The 22,854-nt window shown below is 39.2% G+C and overlaps 1 protein-coding gene across 1 annotated transcript; it reads right to left on the minus strand.

Moving 5' to 3' along the window:
• Positions 1-1,466: 1,466 nt before the first annotated feature.
• Positions 1,467-22,222, minus strand: LOC118243950 (vesicular inhibitory amino acid transporter-like). The gene is made up of 3 exons (XM_035538586.2): positions 22,116-22,222; positions 12,527-12,765; positions 1,467-4,395 (listed from the first exon to the last, which is right to left on the minus strand). The coding sequence occupies exons 2-3, from the start codon at positions 12,626-12,628 to the stop codon at positions 3,247-3,249; spliced, it is 1,251 nt and encodes a 416-aa protein (XP_035394479.1). The 5' UTR covers positions 12,629-12,765; positions 22,116-22,222; the 3' UTR covers positions 1,467-3,246.
• Between the last annotated feature and the right edge of the window lie 632 nt (positions 22,223-22,854).

The raw sequence follows: 22,854 nt of genomic DNA on the forward strand, positions 1-22,854 counted from the left end.
CTGCCTTCTGGTTTGTAATTCATAGTAATTCCATCTTTCCTAGATTCTCTAGACATTTTATATAGATGGAATTTAATGTCTACTATGGACAGTTGCAAATTTAAGTTAAAGCTGGGGAGGGACTCTTTGTCAGGGAGTGTAATGATAGGACAAGGAGTAATGGCTTTAAACTAAAAGAGGGTAGATTTAGGTTAGACATTAGGAGGAAATTCTTTACTCAGAGGGTGGTGAGGCACTGGCACAGGTTGCCCTTAGAAGCTGTGGATGCCCCATCCCTGGAAGTGTTCAAGGTCATATTGGATGGGGCTTTGGGCAACCTTGTTCTAGTGGAGGTGTCCCTACCCATAGCACAGGGGTTGGAACAGGGGTCTTTAAGTCCCTTTCAACCCCAAATATTCTGTGATTCTATGATTCCTTGAAATATTTTATGTACATTTTAATATAATTTTGCCTTTGGAAAGTATTTAGAAATAAGTATATAAATAAAATTATGCATTTGTGTGTTTTAGAAAATAAATTTTCAATGAGTCAGCCTTATATGGTGTGTATTTATTTTTGTCTTTACCATGTGCTGAGTATCATATTCAGGCTTGAGCTGTAAGCGTATTTTTGCCTTTCTGAGTTTGAAGGGTCATTTAATCTTGTTGACCCCTGAAGACAGTTTCTCCTGAAGATGCCTGGCCATGGCTTTAATGGGAAGCTCATACAGCTTTTGTGTCCTACAACAATGGCACACTTCAAAATTGCTGAGTGCTGGTCACAAAAAGGGAATCTTGAACTACACTTCCTCTCTTATTCTAGTGGTGTCTGCTAAGTGACTTCTCAAGGCCTTCCACTTGGATGACATTCCGTTCAATTTTGTGCATTTACAGTTATATTTGCTTGATAAAGCACCAAAAAATATTACAATGAATAATTCAGGAGTGGTCAAATAATAGTTTAATAATAGTCCCTGCAGTTCCCTAATGTTAAGTGATTAAATGATTAAATAAGGGCAATAAATACTCATCTTACAAAACATGAATCATCTCCCTTGGTAGGAAAAAATGTACGTAAGTGACACAAGTTTGTGGGGAAATGACCATCTTTGGCTTAAAAGGAATAGGCATTGGCTTCCTGAAAAGGCTGGGAGAAGAAAATCCAACTAAAGACAGCTTTAAATCACACTGATAATCCAGGGAAATCCTTAAATTGCCATATAAATAAACTGCTTATCCCATTTCCAAGCTTTCCTTGGTAGCAATATCAAGAATTTCTAAAGAGTCAGAGTCAAAATACATTAAATAAGAATAGGAGATGAGAAAAAAAAAAAGGTGAAACATTTGTGGAGAGTTGTTAAGTAAACTAGCTGAAAGAATTCTTATAAAACTCTTTGGACTATCTCTCTTTGTCCTCAGAGATTTGCATACAATAACTACAACAAAGACTATTCCTGTATATTTGTTTATCTGTGAAACTTCTCCACACAATAAGTAATGACACGCTTTCATTGACATCATCCAAGTAATAACATCATTCTGACCATGTCATAGGGGTAATAACAGGCTTTCAGCTACTTCACTGAGTTACATGTCTTTGTCATTCTACACAAAAATAAAAAGACTTCTTAAAAAATACATACCTTCTATTCGTTCCAGTACAAATCTCAGTATCAATCAATTAAACTGTTGTGGATTTAAGATAAGTGCAGAATTTGATCCATTGTAACAAAGAAATAATGCAAGTTCTAAAAAACTAGTTAATTTATCAGTTTTCTTAATACTTTTGTAATTATATAATACATTAATTCTAATAATGATTTCATCACTATTCCACGCATGACAAGTGTACATTAAGAGACAAAGAAAGGAACAGGGTGACATACAAGGCTTATTAGGACTCTCTTAAGTTTGATTGCATGTTATTTACCATTCAGCACATAAGCCTTGAGAGGTCGCTGTTGCTCATGCAGGACAGCAGCATTCATGCTAAGATACTACATAGAAAAAGCGTTTACTTAAGCAGTTACTAGTGGGCTTTTTACTCCATGATCCACTCTTATATTGACTTGCAAAGGTTTTTTCATATAACAGAGTAGAAGGTTGTGTGAAATTGTTTGTAATTGAAATGCAAACTTTATTTTTTCAAACCATTACTTTAATTACCTAACATAACATAGGTTTAGTACAATAAGGTGATATGTATTCATTAAAGTACTCTGATTAGTTTGCTTCTTGTCATAATGTTTTATCCCTAAAGTGAAATACATTGTGATGCTGATCTTTTTATTAAGATGATATCTTTTAAAGCTAAAGATCCAGTAAGTTGTATAGGAAGTTAACTGAGTGTCTGTTTATTGAACTTGATTTACTTCATCTAGCTTTTAATATCATCAGATAAAATAAAAAGATCAAAGAAATTTCCTGCCTAAGAGGGAAAGTGAACTGCATATTAACTTCTTCCGGCTACCAATGAGACTTCTTGTAACCCAACCAATAGAATAACTGCATTGCAGGGGCATGAATCTTAGGAATTATACTTGCAGAAAAGCTGCAGTCATCAGCTACAGCTTCTTCTAGAACAAATTCCCTTTTCCATGACTGTGAGTTTTTAGAATGCCCCTTTTACTTTGACAATTCCCATCTGAACTCATGATAAAAACAGGCTTTCAAAGCTGTTATAAACTGAGTTCTCTTTTTGCCTGCTCTCTTGAAAAACAAGTAGTAGAGCTTGTCTTACATCGAATATGGAATTCACTGATTTGTTCTGTTCACATGTTGGATTACATTCTGCCAATGCTGTGAAATCACATTTTATCAGTTTGCAATGACAGCTCTCTCAAACTCTATCATATTCTGTAAGCTAGATTTCATAGCTTTGAGAATGAGCAGTATCTAACTCTGCGAGACATTCTGGTGAGGTTGGTAGAATCCCTTGCAGTAACCTTTTTAGGATGTGCATGTCATGTATTAACAAAAATATACAGTATTATTTTAATATTATTTTGATGCTGAACCATCTCAAACAACTTCCTTCCTCCCAACATTTTAAATGTGGGTCATTTTGTACATTTGGGCTATAAAGATTATTTTTCAGTTTGGTTAGAACCACATACTTTTACAAATTAAAGCCTTGATTCTACAAACATTTAAGCATATGCTTAATTTTACTTAGCGATAAAATTTGTTATATACTGACTAACAGGGCAAAAGTGTTTATAAAATTAGGGCCTTATTTGGCCTTCTGAAAATCTTTTTACCCTTCTTTTTACCCTCCAAATACTTTAAGTAGCCCTCTTATTGAGCAAACTATGCCTGCAAGGCTGCAAAGGAAACCCAAAATAAAAACAGAGATATCTGCACATTTCTCAAAGAAGGATAGTTTTTTCCATTTAAGTTTTAAGTGGAAGAGAGAAGGAAGAAGAAAAGTCATAGCAGCACCTGTTATACTGCCTGTTAAACCCATCAGCAGGGCAAAATGTGGTATGAACATGGACATCAGCAGAGTTAACAGGAGAAATGAGCCTCTTAGACCCAGAGCAAACAGTGGAGAACTGTAATTGGAATAGTTACCTCTAGAAATACAAGCATACACAATTTCTGTGGCTGCAAAAAAGGGCAAAGGGTAAGAAAGAAGAGCCTTGGTTAAAAGACACAAATTCACTAGGGTTTGAAGAAATGATGGCAGGTTGTCAGTAATAACTTCCTTTGTCTCCTCACCCCAGGTTAAGAATGCAGTCAGGGCAAAAGTCGTTTTCAAGACACAAGCAAAAAAATGAGTCCAATTCAGCATGCACCTAAATTCCCCTGGTTTTTTCATGTTACCTTCAAGAGTGGGAAGAAATATTTGTGAAGTGTAACTGAAAATGATCACCCCTATAGAAACCAAGAAGTCCTCAAACTCAATGGAGAGTTTGAATTTTGCCCAGGACCACTGATGTATTTGTGTGAGACAGTAAGTCATCACTACAAAGATAATAATGAAATGAACCAAGGAGCAAAGCTGGCTGAGTCTGGAAACAATTTTGAGAGTCTTGATAAATACACAAGGCAGCAATGTAATAAATGCAATTACAGACCAAGTTTTCTCAGTCATTGGTACATACGGAAAACTGTGTGACAGCAAGTTCCCACTAACAACCAGATACAAAATACATGTCATGATCAGTTCCATAACTTGGGTCACATTGACGACTATACCACCTAAGTTGGGAGATAGCTTTCTGCAGCAGGCATTTGCAATGTCTTCATATGTGTCTCTCACTCTTATGAGCTGCCCATCTTCATTTTCTTCATACAGGCAAGTGATTAGAATTTTGCCTGTATAACAGCATAATGCTGCAGCCAAGACAATAAGAAACAGGCCACTGTATCCACTGTGGAGAACAGCATACGGCAATCCTAAGACGAAAATTCCCTGAAGAGGAAAAAGAGAAAGAAAAGATAACACAACATCCCCGAGGCAAAATGTTTACTAGAATCCACACTCCCAAGCCTGCCCTTCATTGAGCATTGCTTTCTCTGAACTGCAAGGTGGAAGTACTGCTACATTCGGCTAAGTAAGCAACAATCATGAGAAATGTTTTTATTTATGATAAATTAAATTATTAGCAAAAATAACTGTTCCTACTGACACACATGTAATGATAAGCTAGGAAAAAGAGTGGGTGAATGATAGAGTCAGGTTCTTAGTTAATAATTAATGCTGATGTGATTAGAAGCACATTTTAGAAGGTTCAGGGGCATTTACTCAGTCAACATGCATATTAATGAAGCAGGTTCAATAACAGGAAAATTAAGCAGCTGTACCATCATCATCTCCACAACTTTCATTTAAAATAAAAATAACACTGTAGATAGATCCAGTAAGGACAATTCTCTTCAGTGTAAAAATTGTTAACACACCTCTGGAAAGAAAAGTGCATTAGAGTGACATCAGAGTTTGCTTGTGTTTCCTCTGTGGCTTCTGTATGCCTCATGCAGCCCATGCTCTTGTTAAGTCCACTACTAAAGCAATTATCAAAGCTGAGATTTTAGAAGATGCAAACTTATTTAGCTGTTTAAAATGTGTGAAACATGTAGACATACTTTAAACAGTTTCTGAAAGGAACAGAATTATATTTTTTTTATCTAGTAAAAAATGTGGCACTTTACTTTCAGAGAACAGTGTGTGTATTTCTTTATCTTTTTGTCTATATTTTGTCTCTTCCTTCTTTATACTTAAGGACAAATTGCACTTTTATGTGTTTTAATTTCTAACAGCATAAACCCAACAAAACCCTTGAACTATAGCTATTCATAAAAAGGTCTAGTTTATGAAAGAAGCTTTTGTGGCATCTCTTTTTTTCAAAGCTGAAACTAAGCAATGCACATTAGTCATATTGGTTAGGAGTTTTTTGTTGTTGTTGTTGTTCTTGATGACTGAAGAAAGGTAGGGAGGAAACAAAGTATAGTTAACTAGTTCTGCAGAATTTTTTACTTCAGTATTTCTTACAGCAATGATGATATGATGAAATAAGAGCATTCATGCTCATTCATGATCACCACTTTAGCCTGATAGGACTTGATTTGGACCAACCCCATCTTAATTTTATTTCTGAGTAAACATGAGCAACTCCATTCTGCCCTGCTAAACCTGTGAACCCCCAACAGAAAGAGGCCTCCTTTGTACGGACTGTAAGCCATCAAGATGGCCACTTGGTGGCTCACAAACCGGTAGGATCTTCTTGGAGTGCTAAATTTCATTTCAGTATTAGCCAGCGGAATTCATTGCTACCCTCTGTTTTAAATGAAATCCTTGCTACTACATACTAACCACCAGTGGCTTTCTGAATGTCACTTGTTACTGGGTTACTAATCTAAACTGCTAGTCATGGCTCCTTTCACAGTGAATTGGAATCCCTCCAAAGGAGGGTGACATGCATCAATCGCATTGATGGGACAAATTCTGTCCTTTGGACATATACCTCTAGGCAGAGGAGGAGGTCTGTTGTGTACAGTTATACTGTGTGCCTGGGTTTACTGGCTCAGAGACTTGCATTTTGCTCCCCACGAAAAATGGTGGACTCTCCCACTCTCCTTGAGGGGAGCGACACATTTCTGTTCTCTCACTACCTGAGTGAGTAGTGCCGCTGATTGCTTACAGGAGCCAAGGCAGAAGAGGTGAGTTTAACTGTCTAAACCTTAATTTTGGACTTTTCCAGTCACAATCTTTGACACAAGACCATGTGGAGACAAGTGTTTCAGGCATGTTTCTGTCTTTGGTGTTTTCTGTCAACTGACTCAGGCTCTGTAGCCAGCATGTTACTGTCTGTGAAGGCAGCCTAGGAGCCCAGCTCTGCTGCAACTTGTCAAGAAGGTGGGTGCTTGCCTCAGCTTCACAAGGTTTATACCTTGCATCCCAGTTCTACATGGTACAAGCACTCGCAGGCCCGTTCCTATACAGAGGACTCTAAAGAGGGACAATTTTTCAAACACTGAATAATCATCAAAGTGTATAAAGTATTTCTCCTTTTCTTCCAGCCATGAGATAGCACTCCTTTTCCGGCCCACTGTGAGCCTGTATCATGAACCAGAGAGGAAAAATTAGAGGCCCTTGAATCAGATAACTACTTTTTCTTTAAGTCAATGAGAGTGTCCATCATATGAACCAGCACTGCCAATCTCACCAGGCTTCACTCTAGATACAAATATCTTCAGCATTCACCTGAATTAGAGCTAGAAGTAACATATTAAATGCACATCAGTGCATCTTGATTAAAAGGTCTATGCCTTTGTGCACTGTAACAGAGGTACTTCAGTTATTACTGATATAATAATACAGTTATTGACTAGATATCTTTTTGGGTTGTTTTTAAGACTTCATATGCAGCAGTGTCTTTGTATAAGTCACAGGTGCCATCTTTTGTATATAAACTTCACTGAAGTATTCAAAATTTTACCATTTCTGCCATCTAATAATCTACTTTCTTAAAAATACTAGATATCTGTCTGTATCTGGATTGCAGGTAGCACATGTGTAACAGTAACTTTTGCTATCATGCCATTTTTAATCCTGGCTTTCACTGACTGGCAAGTTAGATAGTTGCCTAACGTATACAATGTGTTTCCTTTCCTGTGAAAACAATCCGTGGAAAAGGAATTTACATAACAGATTGAGTTTAAAAGAATCATAAATAAACCAAGTCTGTGAAAAAGTCAGGAAGATAAAAGCCACAGTCATCTTCCATATTAACATAAGAACAATGATGTTTTCTCAGTTTCTTGCAACTTGTAGCAAGCTTATCTCATTTGTTCCACACTCACAGCATCATTATTTTGCCCCTTCACCTGCATTTGGGAGTTCAAAGACTATCTGCTGACCTGAAGGGTGACTGTATAATTAAAATGCAGGTAAGTGTCAGCACAGGCCTTACCCACACAAAGGCTTTTCCCCTGCTGAATTTAGTCCATTAACGTTTATATGACTAGCCTCAAACTAAACTAAAGCATAAGTCTTTCAGAGATGTTATCACATTTGACAGCATTTAGTCCTCCCCACAGGTGTCTGCTTTTCCTAGCTTAATTGTTAGTTTAATCAGAGTATAACATAATTCTAACCTCTTAACATCGCTTTTCTGTTTGTTTATATCAAATTTTCATTTGGTACCTAACACACACCACAGGATGAAAAAGTTTTTTTTTTTTTTTCAACTTTTTAATTCAGACCTTATTAAACAAATCCAGTTTTGTGCTATATACATTCTTCTTAAAATTACATAACAGTGATTGCCAATTTCAAGTCACATACAATGAGCTTAGAATTTCTAAACTGACCATTTCTACAGAAACTGTAAGTTTTCCTTCCAGGTGATGTCTTCAACATGATTTTTCCAGAATTTTCAATCAATTCCTGGTGAGATCTGTATAAGGGATTTACTATTTCTATGTCCTTCAGCTTTCAGTTAATAAAGGAAAGCAAACATTGTGGACATAACTGGTTTTGCTTTTTTGGGGGGGATGCAGAGCCTGGTTAGAGAGAAATGGGAGAACTCTGAACATACCAATGTACTAAGTATGTATGAGGTGAAATGACACATTGTTTGTCATGTCTTGCCAATGATGTTTTTTAAATTAAAAAAAAAAAAGTAAAAATAAAATAAAATAAGAAAAAGGTAAGGTTTCTTGTATCAGCACATTGTTATATTTCTACAAAATAGTCAGAAAATGTTAGTGATGGCAATGAGAGCTGAAAGAATGAAAGACTCTTTTTCAGAGTTCAAAACCCATTTTGGATTTCATGGAATCATAGAATATCCCAAGTTGGAAGGGACCCATAAGGATCATCAAGTCCAACTCCTGGCACTGCACAGGTCTACCAAAAGTTCAGACCATGTGACTAAGTGCACACTCCAAACGCTTCTTAAATTCAGACAGGCTTGGTGCAGTGACTACTTCACTAGGGAGCCTGTTCCAGTGTGCAACCACCCTCTCAGTGAAGAACCTCTTCCCGATATCCAGCCTGAACCTCCCCTGTTGCAGCTTGACACCATTCCCGCGGGTCCTATTGCTGGCCACTAAAGAGAATAGGTCAGCGCCTGCCCCTCCACTCCCTCTCGTGAGGAAGTTGTAGACTGCGATGAGGCCTCCCCTCAGCCTCCTCTTCTCCAGGCTGAACAGGCCCAGTGACCTCAGCCGCTCCTCACACGTCTTCCCCTCTAGGCCCTTCACCATCTTCGTTGCCCTCCTCTGGACACTCTCCAACAGTTTCACGTCCTTTTTGTACTGTGGTGCCCAGAACTGCACACAGTACTCGAGGTGAGGCTGCACCAGCACAGAGTGGAGCGGGACAATCACTTCCCTCAACCGACTAGCAATGCTGTGCTTGATGCACCCCAGGATATGGTTGGCCCTCCTGTCAGGAGATTTGATCTTCTGTTCTTACTTTTCCAAAAGCAATACTTTCTGTTAGGACCATTTCCTGCATGTCAACATGTGTAAATAGTTTCAAAGAAAAAGATACCTTTAATAAGCACATATTTTGCTGTCACTGTAATAAAACAGCACAGGCATTGGGCTGTGTTCTCTGGTTTAAAGCTGTTTGGCAGCCTGCGAGTATTGCCTGAAGTGACTTATCTGCTGAAAATTCCTCCTCCATAGAGAAATTCTTTCATGGTGTAGTGTTGCTGAAGGTGGCTTTTCTGCACCTCTCATGAAGAGTGATTGTACGGAGAATGGGGACAGTCTGTGTCAGCATTTCACTGATTCTCTGCCACTGGAATAAGGACACAGGTAATTCCTACACCATCTGCCAGTTCTTGTTTGGTCCAGCCTGTCCCCAGCACTTGTTCATATTGACTCTTCTGATGCCATCTTCTTGTGTCCAAATTATGTCACAGACAGCCTTACCTGTGAGGCATCAATTAAAAATGAGCAGCAAAAGGAACAGTTTCTTAAATTGCCTCCCAGAGCTGAGTTTTAGTGTTTGTATGGGAAGTGTACCTCCCTGAGTGGTTTTATTTTCACCTATTCTAGTGCAAAGCCAAATAGGTTAACTCTAAATATGCTCTTTTAAGGCGATATGTTTATAAAATAGAATAGCTCAGAGAAAAGTTGTTCACATAGTTGATTAGAATGGAGAAGGAGAAAGACCCAGTGGGGTGAGCCTTCCTTGGCCCTTGTCTTCTAAGACACTTATTTACCCTAAAATGAGCATGGAAGTGGAGTGGGTACTGGTGTGCATTGCCAATTAGTGAATACGTGTGCCTGGATGGAGGTCCCCATCAAACATCTGGAGTAGACTTAGCCGTAGGTATCTCACTCTAGAAGAAGGAAGGACTGGGGGATGAACAACTGATCAGCCTTCAAAAGAAATGGCAAGGACAAGAGTGGAAAGGGCATGCAAGGAAAGGTCAGCCACAGCTAGAAGCTATTAGCCTTGTTAGAATATCCCCAAGAGGAAGCACCAGAAATTATTGATCCACCAACAATAAAAAACAAGCATGTCAGCATTTCCAAATTACATCTGCACATTAAAACGTTTCTGCATTTGTTGATGGCTTGATTTGAACTACATGGTAGTGTTTTCCCCACCACGAAGACTGGCTGCTTGTTTAAAAAGCCCAGATATCTGGATTTGCATAGAATGCAAAAAGTGGGCCATTTACTGTGCTGGCCTTTCAACACTAGTTCATCTCAGCACAAGCACCTCCCCAGGTAATAATATGTGTTTAGAAAAATGTATAAACGAGCACAGTTAAGAACCCTGAGAAAATATCAAAATTTCTTGATGTTTAATTTTAAGACATTTTTAATCCCAAGTAAAAGCTTCATTTTAAAGGCTGTTCTGACCTGAAATATGACACTTTTAAAAACAAAGCAGATTGAAAGGTAATTAAAAAGTAATGAAGATTAAATTGTGGTCAGAGTTAAGACATGCCAAAAGACAATTAAATAAAATGGAATAAAAAGTGATGCTACAAAGAAAGAGAGAAAAAGATTTCACCCTAAGATTTAATCAGATAGAAAAAATAAATTAAGAAATGAAGACAAATTTAACTGAAAATAATTCAGTTAGTACAGCTCTGCTATATGCAGAACACATGCTAATATGCCAGACTGCTGAATTAGCTCTGATTGCCTTTCTCACCATCTGCAGTTACTCCACTGGAACAGTTCATTTAAGCCTAACTGTATTCCCAACTATGTATTTGATTCCCTGCATGAATTTGGCACAGAAACTACACAGGAAATCCTCCTTCGCATATCTTCTTGGAAAAGTAAGGAGATAAATTCAGGAAGCACTCATTTTCATTTAAAATAAATTATTTTCCAGAACTGATGCAAACCTATGTTGCTGTGGTATTTATATGAACATAAAACTTTATTAACTCTAAACTCAAAAACAGAAAACCCCTTAATCTCATGTTATGATAAGAGCGCTACTTGCTTGCAGATGTCCATGGTCTTTTTTCTGTCTCAGACACCACTGTGATCAATGGTTATTTTGTATTTAGTCCAGATCACTGTTGATTACATTGAATAATTCTGGACCACATACCAATTAGGTTCTACTAGATAACCTTCTAACCCTACCAGAAACTCATGCAGAACCAAGTTGCAGAACAGTTGAGGTTGGAAGGGACCCTTGGAGGTAACCTGTTCCAACCCCATGCTCAAGCAGGGGCACCTACCACAGGTTTCCCAGCACCATGTTCAGGCAGCTTTTGAGTATCTCCAAGGTAGGAGACTCCACAGCCTCTCTGGGCAACTTGTGCCAGTGCTCAACAACTTGCTTTGACAATAAATCTACATTGACAGTTACTTTTTTTAGGAGCTGTCACCTAGGCAGTTGTTAATCTATTTAAGATGTATTTTATTGCTGCACTAATTGTTAAATCAGAATGTTGTGTATTAATGTGTCAAAATTCCTTTTGAAAGTCTAAATATATTATTTATATTTCACTGCCTATGTTACAATAAAAATTATATGAAGTGTACTTAATAAAGACTGTAAAGACTTTTTCTTCAAACCCATAGTGATTGACACTAATTATATTCCTAGCTTTTTATTCTATATCAATTAAAACCCGCATTAACAATTACATTATTTTGCTCAGAATTGTTGATAGGTTTAACTAGTTAAAATTTATCTGGCTTTTAAAATAGTATTATGATTTCCATTGTCTTCTGAGAATTCTAAATATAATAGCTATTAAATATTATCAGACCAGATGAATCTTTAGCTAAGTCTCCCAAACGCAAACTTGCTGGGCATTTCAAAATATTAATAACATTTTAACATCCATTTTAAATGCTGTCTGTGGTTATCTAATAGTTAGTTGTCCCTGTCTAAGCTAGTCATCAAAGCTGCCTCTATAAAATGTAGAAAAAAAAATTGTAGAAAAAAATAGGCACCTGAACTTATAACTCACCTATCTTAGGATAGATGGTTAGCAAAGCTGAAATTAATTTCCTGCCAGAGATGCCTATTTCTCTTGCTGGGCAGCAAATGGACTGCAGACAAATAGCTTAGAAACTCTGAGAGTTAACTTCTAAATGTCCCATGTGGAATAGCGAGATTCCCATCCTGAAAATTTTCAAAATGGCCCACTATTATCCTGTGCTATGAGTACACCCTCCTGATTCCCTCCAAATAGAGACTAGGTACAGCTGCATTTTTTTAGAGTTCTGAACACATTTAGGTTTTCCCTCTACATATTTAGGAACATAGGAAATAGAAAATCATATCTAGGATATAGAAATTTGGTGTAGCAGAATTCAGTGTGAGATCAGTGAGCAAGAGGAAGGTGATCTTATAATACCAAATTATAAGATATATATATATATTATAAGAAATTATATATCGCCGAGGCGATCAGCTCTGGGGCAGACACATCCAGGGGGATCGTGGCAGGCAGGGCTTTTTTTCTGGCATCAAGGCCACTCGAGGCACCCGAGGGAGCTGCCAGGACCCGGCAGCCCTCGTGAGGGAGGCTGACGAGGTGCGGGCGCAGCCAGCAGCACCCCCGCCCCAGCGCAGGCAGGGTGAGTAGGCAGGGCGCCCTCACCGCTCTTCTCCAACGGTCTTTTCCGATGGTGGTTGTAACCCTCTCATGAAGAGCCTGGCCATGGTATCCACCAGGCAGAAAACCGTGGCTTCCGCCTCTCATGCAGACTCTCCAGCCACAGTTACCGATATGGCTACTCAGACAGAGGGCTCAGGGAAACACGCAGCCATCCAGGTCTTGGGATGCAGGGTGTGCCCGAATCTTCTGTTGGTGTCTGACAGCAGCAGCGGTGGGTATGCCTGTGGGAGGTATGCCCAGGTTGAAGAACTGCTCAGCCTGCGCAGCTTTGGGAGGAGGTGAGCAGGCTGAGGAGCATCAGGGAAATTGACTGGTGGAAGCATACTCTACCCTCCCTGAGACAGACACACGAGCCAGCCACAACACAAGTAACAAAGGTTCCTCTATCCCACCAGGCAGCAGCTACACAGAAGACAAAAGTTCCCTCATCCCGCCAGGCTGTAGGAGGGGACCTAGGCCAAGGGGGGGAGTGGAAGCAGGTTTCTGCTTGGGGTGGTAGGTGAGCCCTCTCCCTGCCCACCTCACCTTCCTGACTACCCTTACGTAACAGGTATGAGGCTCTAGAACATGACAGTCAAAACAACGATATAGACGAAAGCCCATCCCAGTTGGAGGGGTTGCCTAAGGCAAGGCAACCTACCCCCCACATTGCCACATCTTCTGTCAAGAAAGAAAGAAGGGTTATCATCATGGGGGACTCCCTTCTGAAAGGGACAGAGGGCCCAATATGCCGTCCGGACCCAACCCACAGGGAAGTCTGCTGCCTCCCTGGGGCTCGGGTAAGAGACATTGCTAGGAAAATCACTCACCTTGTACAGACCTCTGACTACTACCCGCTGCTGTTTTTTCAAGCTGGTAATGATGAAGTAGCAAGGAGAAGTCCGAGAGTGATCAAAAGGGACTTCAGGGCTTTTAGGGCCAACCATATCCTGGGGTGCATCAAGCACAGCATTGCTAGTCGGTTGAGGGAAGTGATTGTCCCGCTCCACTCTGTGCTGGTGCAGCCTCACCTCGAGTACTGTGTGCAGTTCTGGGCACCACAGTACAAAAAGGACGTGAAACTGTTGGAGAGTGTCCAGAGGAGGGCAACGAAGATGGTGAAGGGCCTAGAGGGGAAGACGTGTGAGGAGCGGCTGAGGTCACTGGGCCTGTTCAGCCTGGAGAAGAGGAGGCTGAGGGGAGGCCTCATCGCAGTCTACAACTTCCTCACGAGAGGGAGTGGAGGGGCAGGCGCTGACCTATTCTCTTTAGTGGCCAGCAATAGGACCCGCGGGAATGGTGTCAAGCTGCAACAGGGGAGGTTCAGGCTGGATATCGGGAAGAGGTTCTTCACTGAGAGGGTGGTTGCACACTGGAACAGGCTCCCTAGTGAAGTAGTCACTGCACCAAGCCTGTCTGAATTTAAGAAGTGTTTGGAGTGTGCACTTAGTCACATGGTCTGAACTTTTGGTAGACCTGTGCAGTGCCAGGAGTTGGACTTGATGATCCTTATGGGTCCCTTCCAACTTGGGATATTCTATGATTCCATGAAATCCAAAATGGGTTTTGAACTCTGAAAAAGAGTCTTTCATTCTTTCAGCTCTCATTGCCATCACTAACATTTTCTGACTATTTTGTAGAAATATAACAATGTGCTGATACAAGATATTGGGATATTCGATGATTCTATGATTCTATGATTCTATGGTTCTAAATCTCTAAGTAGATTTAACTCACTCTCATATTCACATACCCATCAGCACTACTGTGTGTGTCCTAACGGCCTGGCTAGGATCACTTGTACACAACAAGGAGGTCAAGGGATGTCATCAGTCAAGGTCTTACTGTGTCTCTGGGGTTCATCTTGACTGGTGATGACAAAAAGATTTTAGCTTTGCCTTCTATATTCACTTGGAGCGTGTGCTGGTTCAGGTCCTTCACCTCATTCTTTTGTCTCACCTCTCAGAAGTATTAGTCAGAATTCCTGAATTTCACAGTACTTTGCCTTTCTTTATCTTCATGTTTTATACCTACTGTCTTCTTCTTCATTCCCTTGACACTTAGCTATAGGTCAGTTTTTCTCTCTCTTCATTTGGTTAAATCACTTATATGAATATGATGCACTATGCAGTTAACACATACCAACACAAGAACAAAGTTCTGCTCTTTCTTCTGGTATTTTTACACAAACATATACAGACACATAAAGATTCACACTTCTATTCATACTTAATTCATACCACTACTAGTATTTATGTTTCAAATTTTTATACTAAACCTATTTTTTTTTTTTTTTTTAATTCCTAAGAATTATTTTCTTATTGTCCTACTCCTTAGGGATGCATTTTTTCCCCTAGCACCTTTGGGTTACTGAATCTCTTTTCTATACTTCATAATTTATAATTTACAATGATTACTCTCACCCTTCTTTTCTCCCTTTTGTTATATATGTGTATATTTTAAATTTTAATTGATACATTCACTTCACAACTGAAGTAGGAGGGGTTTAAACGCATAGGCGTGTTATTTCTTAATTGTGAGATGTGACTTCTGGACATCTCATAAATTCTTGTTAAACAACTTTCAAATTACTTTCACAATTTACTGTCTGTATTTTTTCTTTCTAATCAATTATCTCTCATAATTTTCTCCATGTTTTTAAAATTCACTCCTTTGAAGTACCTAGTATATATATATTACTGCCCTCTGTTTTCCTATAATGAATGTAATTAGATCCACTGATCTGTTCATCTATATTCAAGGTAATGAGGCTCAAAATAGAATTACCTTATGTCTGGTTCAATACCTTTTGTGTTAGATGATTATCATCTGTCATTTTTAGAAACTTTAATGATGTTTTACTACAGACTACATACAACCTCCAGCACAGGTCTTTAAAACCGAAGTCACCAAGAACAATACAATTTGTCTTTTTAGACAATAGCTGTAACACAAATAATCATCTCTCTAAAGTAGAGTGCCACCCTCGCTTCTTTTACCATTTTTTTTGTAAACATGTTTTATCTAATTATTTTAAAATTCCAATCACATAAATGTATTTGCAATATCAATTATATCCTATTTCTCCTCACTGGTAAGAATTTCCAGTTTCTCTAGCTGTTTACCCAGACTCCTGGCATGGGTCTACAGACACCAGGAAAATAATTCATCTGCTTTCCCTGTCACTTCATCATTTGTTCACAGCTTGGCTGAGTTTAGAATTCAAAAATGCTATGAATTGTTCTGTGGAAAACTTCAAATATTGTCCATGGCCTGTATGACCCTAGCAGCTGATCCATCTCCTTTAATATCAGTGAAAAGTCTTCATTTATCTTCAGGGATGGTTGAATTAGACCCTAGCAATCTTGTTTTTCCTGATTTTTCTTATTCTTTCTCTCTGTCGATGCCAGCCTGCTTTAGCTGCAGGGAGGAAAGTGACTAAGGTGTTTATTTTGTGATTAATGCCTGCAATCACCTTATACACTGAGAGAAACTTCAGAAGTGTTGGTCTGTCAATCCTTCAGGTCCCATAAACAGATGCTAAGACAGATAGACTGCTCAGGAGATACTGTGGTAAGATATGCAGGTAAGGAAGTTGCAGTGTTTTTGTCTATTTAACTGACAGAGAAGCCACTGATTTTGTTCTTCTGTTAGTGGCCAGATTAGTTTTAAGAATCTCCTAAAGATTAGGAGAGGGAAGAGAGGAAAATAAATGTCTCAACAAATAAAAAATTTGATGCTATTGAGTGTGACAGCTGATCCCATTGGCTTTGCTATTGCTTTAAATATTTGTTCTAAAACTGAAATAATATGCTCGATGCTTAATTCTGGTTTGATGGAAAATGTTACTTTGCATAAATTCATAGCTGTCTGCAAGAATGCACTGAATCACACAAAGTAAATCTCCCAAGCAAATTACCTTTTAAGAAAATATATTATTTCCCTTGGTCTCAAAGGAGAAAGCAGGCTTTGGTAAAAGAATGAGGGCTTTTATTATGTATTATCAAGAGGAGAGGAAAAAGAGATGAAAAAATTAAGGCAGTCAAAACTAAGGTAAACTACTTTGAAAGTTAGTAGTGGTGAGCAGTGCGGACTCACTGGCTGCTGACCTATTTCTCCCATCATAGGTCGTTACTGACTCTCAGGTTTCCACCTGACGGAAGGCAGGTACTACAAACATCCAGTACATCAATGTGAAAGTGGAGCTCCTTGAATGCGTGGTTGAAATAGCTTGAGGGCAAGCAGAGAGGGGATTGTGGGAGTCTGGAAGCAAAGCAAAGCAGTGGAGAGATTAATAACTTTATTTGAGTGTGCACTGACATAATGAAAAGAAGAGTTAGAGTGCATAGAAAGTTCAAACTTAGGCTCTGAGAAAGCGTTTGGCTTGTTAGGAATTTTTCTTGAATGCTGCCTGTATGGGACAAGCAACAGTTCTTGTTACTTTTAAAAAGCAAGGTTGCAGAGAACAAATCTTATGCACCTCTGAGAGGTGAAAAGGAAGGTAGTTTATGTCTTCTGAAAGGTGGCATAGGATTTACTGTGACTGCATGCAGAATAAAAGGTGACTGTATCGTCCCCTGGCTAACATTATCCTGTTTTTTCTTCTGCACAGACCCAACCACCAATTTTAGGTGGACTTTTACGCAAGCTATAATGACTCCCGGAGCTCAGCATATAAGGGGGGAAATTTGTCACTGCCTGGAGAGAATGCAGTTAATAGTTTGGGTGAAAAACGCAAATAGTCGTATACTACTATTTTTGGTGTCTGTGAAGCAGTAAACTGATATGGAGAACCATAGTGTATTCTTTCTGAATACATGAGAAAAGATACTGCCTTACAACTAGGCTGCGTGTAGACAACAAATCTCTGATGCTTTTCCTCTCTTAACCTCAGTTAAACTTCGGTGGCACCCTGAGGCTTCTGTCTTTAGGATAAAAAAAAAAAAAACAGCAATGGATTTTACTTCTGAAGTTTCATCATGAGCAGATATAGATAAAGTTGATATTGCAAATGAATTCCTATAGTGGAGGTTTCTCTATCCTATAATGGCTTAAAAGATCACATCATTCTTAAAATTCAACAAAGGTGAATATTTTGATGAATTTTGAATAGATTAGACAAAAATCCTCTAATTTGTATAGTTTATAATAAAGAGAAAAACTAAAAATCAGAAAAGAAATGTGACTGACTTTTCTAGCATCCTCCGAGTAATCAGTATAAAAGTTAATTTATTTTTTGTTCTTTTCCCCTAACTAAATTTATTTTCTTGTATTCAAATATTTAGACAAAATACCAATTTATTTGCAAGGTGAGATTCATGAATTTTAGGTGAAAACTCGGTGCCTGACTAAAGTTACTAAAGTGACTACTTTTTTACTATCTTGACCAAAGGAAATGGTCACTTCTTAACATCTATGAATCTGAGTTATCTCACCCAACTTTTTCTGTCTAAAACAGCCATTCAATGAATGAATACACACAGAAACAGGAAAAAAAAACATACATGACAAATCTAACTTCTTTTGATGCAAGTTTAATTAGGAATGGGATTCCTAACTTCACCTACATAAATACAGCAAAAAATACAACTAATCTGCTAGCTCTGGAGAGAGTGGATAGAAATAAGCATCACCAAAGGGCTATTTATTCCAACAGTGTAGGGCACTTATTTTAGAGTGTCTATAGACACCACAGGTGTCTATCTTTCTATATCATCTATAGAGTAAGATGGGTTCCATTGTGAAGGCCATGAGACTTTGAGGTGCCTGGAAAGAGCAAAGGAAGAGCTGGATAGCCTGGGAACATGACTGCACCAGGGGAGCCAGGAACAGGGGGAAGAAGGTGTGTCTAGGCAACACACAAGGTAGCAACAAGGGGTAGGAGAATATGATAGGCAAGAAGCTGTGCGGAAAAATGACTGGATAGGAGAAGTACGTAGCTGCAGGCATAAGACAGGAATCAGTAGAAGGCTAGAGGGAAAGTATGAATTATGCAGACAATTATCCTTTCTGATTAGGAAAGGAAACCTTCAGGGGTGGAATGGCAGCTCCTCACAATTTAGGAAATAGCAGAGTCTCTGAAATCCATTCCAAGCAGCAGAGGGAAGCCTACGGTTTCGTGCAGGTATTTTATTTTTAACCTGAGATGACAACAATGAAAAGTACAAAAGGAAAAGCACTGAGAGCAGCTGGCTTCCCAGCAAAAGTGAAAAAAGTCAGCAGGCAAGCAAAAGCAACAAGAGCAGAAGTGGAGAACTCATTTTAAACTCCAGATCCCAATTAAAGCTCAGAAGATTTTTAAGTCCCTTAAGGGAAGGTGGCTGGGGATATGACATTTGGAGTTGAAGACATGATGCAGAAAAAGAGACAAGAGAATTGCTTTAAAACATGGTGAGATAGAATAGACCTCAGTGTCAACTCCTAAATATGATACAAACAGCTAAATGAGGATATTAGCAGTCATTATATATGTATGAAAGATAAAACTCTTGCATCATATAATTCTTGTACCCATAGCTGCAATTCTTTAAGCTTCTATGGAACTATTCATTATTTCTGAAATACCTGGGTTTATTTTGAAATAATCAAGCTAGAATTATTTTTAAAACTGAAAAACAACAAAAAATATATGTCTGTTTATGAGGGAGGAACTGGCCTGAATCAATATGTATCTTGAGGGGAAAGCTGAGCAATGAAAAATAACTATCATGAATGGAAATACCCATGTACAGTAGCTGAAGCTACTGTTGCTAGTGATATCATAAAGCAACCAAAAATGCTTGCTCTAGGGACCTACAAACCATAATCTGTTGGTGCTGTTATTTGTCTCAATTCAAGAAATGGACTGAGAGAAAATGAAACGGATAGCAGAGTATGTGTGTATAAGCTGAAGTGAATGTTTCCTCTCTTTGACTCACATGTTTACATTTTTGAGAAGTAAATATTATTTTTTTTTTTTGGTTAGCTATTTAGTGAACACAGTACTGTACATATGGCAAAACTAGTGCCACTGGCCAAGAATACAGAGAAACATTTCCATCCAAGATACATGGTGTGTGTGGGGAGAAGAGGGAGAATAGATGCAAATGGAAGTCAGTATTTTTTACTTAGCTTTAGGGGCAAAATGTTTTATACAGCTAACAATGCTAAAACTAGAGTACAATATATCATCTTTCGTACTGTGTGTAATCAGTATTTAGGGCTTTTTATTTTCTCAAATAGCTCCATTAGCTCATTCAGACAGAGCTTGTACCATTTCAGTGAATCTCGTGCTGTCAGGAATTATACACACTGAGGTAAATTGTAGATTAACCACCTATGGATTGTGTGGAAGAAGCTTTGCCATTTGGAATGTCAGCTACAAAAGCTATTTCTGATTCTGTCAGTACATTAAAATAATATTATAATAATTCAGATGTCCTTTACTTTTACCATTAAATTCTCATACACTATAGATTTTGAGATTGTCTTAACCTTTATACTTTGATGAACCCTAAAGCTCACCCTTTCCTTATATAAAAAAATGAACACTGCTGAAAATTTGCTAATCAAAATAAAGGAAGTTTATATAAAACAGGAAAGGACTTATATCTGGCAAAATATTTGACCTTTTGCCACCTATCACCATGTTCTTGCTGTCTTAGGAGGAATGTTATCTGGGGAGGCGTTATGTGTAAACGCTCTTCATTAAAGCAAATGAAGTTACACATCTCATAGGTTCAAGAAGTCAGGTAGTAAGAAGATCTTTAAGAAAAATATTTTCCATCAGTGATAGGTGGGCATTGATACATGCTAGAACCTGTAAAAAGGCACAAGTGAGTGTGAATTGAAAATATTATGCCATCTGTTTGCGTTCATATGGTAAAAAATACACTCAGGGGTTGATAAGATCAAAAAGCATGGTAGGTTGATTTGATTTTAGTGTAAAGGAAAAGTACCTCAGCTATTCCCTTCACCTGAGGGAGACAGAGATCCTTCTGAAACAAATCTTGGTTCGTTGGGTTCTTCTCTGGAATAAAGTGATCATTGCTTTCAAACAGCTGACAGTTCTTGATTTTGTTTGGTTACACTTACTATTTCAAAAGGTATATATATTTATATATATATATAATATATATAATATATATATATAAATAAATATATATATATATTTCAAAAAAGGTATAACTTTTGTAGTACTACTATACATTTATCTATAATACCATGGTTCTGTCATTCTCTTGCTTGACCATCTGCATTTTTAAGATGGAACACTGTGGTGGTTTTACTCGGGTGGGCAACTGAGCTCAACCACAGCCACTCTCTCACACCCTCTCCTCAAAGGGAGGGGGGAGAAAATACGATGCAAAGGGCTCAAGGGTTGCGATAAGGACAGGGAGATCGCTCAACAATTATTGTGATGGGCAAAACAGACTTAGCGTAGGGAGATAGTAAGATTTATTGCCTATTACTGACAAGCTAGAGAAGTGAGAAACAAAGGAAAAAAAAAAAACATAAACGCCTTCCCCCCATCCACCATCTTCCATCTGCCCCCCCCCGAGCGGCGCAGGGGAACTGGGGAATGGGTGCTGCGGTCAGTCCCTGACGCTTCGTTCCCGCCGCTCCCTCACGGTCCCTCTCTGCCCCTGCTCTACGCAGGGTCCCTCCCACGGGATGCCGTCCTTCCCGAACTGAGCCTGACGGGGCTGCTCACAGGCAGCAGTTCTTCGAGAACTGCTCCCACACGGCTCCGTACCACGGGGTCCATCCCCCAGGAGCAAACTGCTCCAGCACGGGTCCCCCACGGGTGGGCTGCAGCTCCCCCCAGCCCCCCTGCTCCTGCGTGGGCTCCTCTCCACGGGCTGCAGCTCCGGCCCGGGGCCTGCTCCTGCGGGGGCTCTCCATGGGCCGCAGCCTCCTCCAGGCCACATCCACCTGCTCCCCCGGGGGCTCCTCCACGGGCTGCAGCGTGGAGATCTGCTCCGTGTGGGACCCATGGGCTGCAGGGGGACAGCCTGCTCCACCAGGGGCCTCTCCACAGGCCCCAGGGGACTTCTGCTCTGGAGCCTGGAGCAACTCTCCCCCTCCTTCTGCCCTGACCTTTGGGGTCTGCAAGGCTGTTTCTCACTCCTCTCTCTCTTTTCCAGCTGCTGTTCCCCAGCAGTTTTTATTTTTCCTTTCTTAAATATGCTCTCACAGAGGCACAAACAACAACCACTTATTGGCTCGGCTCTGGCCAGCGGTGGGGCCCGTATTTAACGAGGGGCAGCTTCTGGATTCTTCTCACAGAAGCCACCCCTGTGTCCCCCGGTACCAAAACCTTGCCACACAAATCCACTACAAACACACATTTTAAAGGCAGGATATTTTAAAGGTACTTTAATCACATTAGTCTGCTGATTTATTTTGTATTCAGCCCCTACAATAGACCTCAACAGCAAGGAGAATCCATTCTATGTGTTAAAAAAAATTAAAAATAAAAAAAGGAAGAAAAAGGAGAAAAAAAAAGAGAGGAAATTGGACCAAATGCCAGACTGATTTATCATAGGCCACATTTAAACAATTATTATTTTGTAAAGAGTCTCTATAAAATAGAAGATGTTTCGGGACTTACTTTGAAAATTTTTTTCATTATTGGAACACCTGGAAGTCCTTGATCAGAATCCCATTGTGCAAGACACTGTGCAAACAGACTGCAAAAAGATGGTCTCTTCTCCAAAGAATCTAAAATCTAAGGGTGAGATAACAGGAAACAAATGCAGACAAACAGTGGAGTCAAGGAAAGCATGAGTCAATACCAGAAGCTGTGAGTCAAGAGCATAAGTGGTAGTTTCACTATAGCTTGTAACTGTGAAGTTTTCAGCAAAATTATATTTATATGCAGCTTAGAGGAGTGCAAATAAATATCTTCGTATAACTTCATAGGAATGCTTGTTTAAATATTTAAAAAATTGACAATGGCAATTTTAACCGGAAGAGCAGAAATCAGAGTCAATAGATGCAGAAAGCTAAATAATAGATTGTTAAAGAAAAGATGTGTAAGCTTATGTTTGATTCAATGTTTGAAGATGTGCTTGCAAAGAGCTGTGAAGAGATAGTTGATACATGGAGTATGCTTTTCCGTATAAAAAAATAGATTTATGTAACGTGTGTTCTTGTTCTTATCTCCTATCACTGCAAGCAAAAGCTTTTTTAGGCATTAAGACTCCCAGAACAGGCTATCTCCTGGGAGGCTTGAAGGTTTCCTAATGATGAAAGGAAAGAAAAAGAGGTCTGGGGGGAGACAATGTTCAGGTTTCTGAAGTGCTACTCACACATACCATTTATTCTATATATGTCATGGGAGAAATACA

This window comes from Cygnus atratus, chromosome 3 (assembly GCF_013377495.2).
Source record: "Cygnus atratus isolate AKBS03 ecotype Queensland, Australia chromosome 3, CAtr_DNAZoo_HiC_assembly, whole genome shotgun sequence".
NCBI classification, from domain to species: domain Eukaryota; kingdom Metazoa; phylum Chordata; class Aves; order Anseriformes; family Anatidae; genus Cygnus; species Cygnus atratus.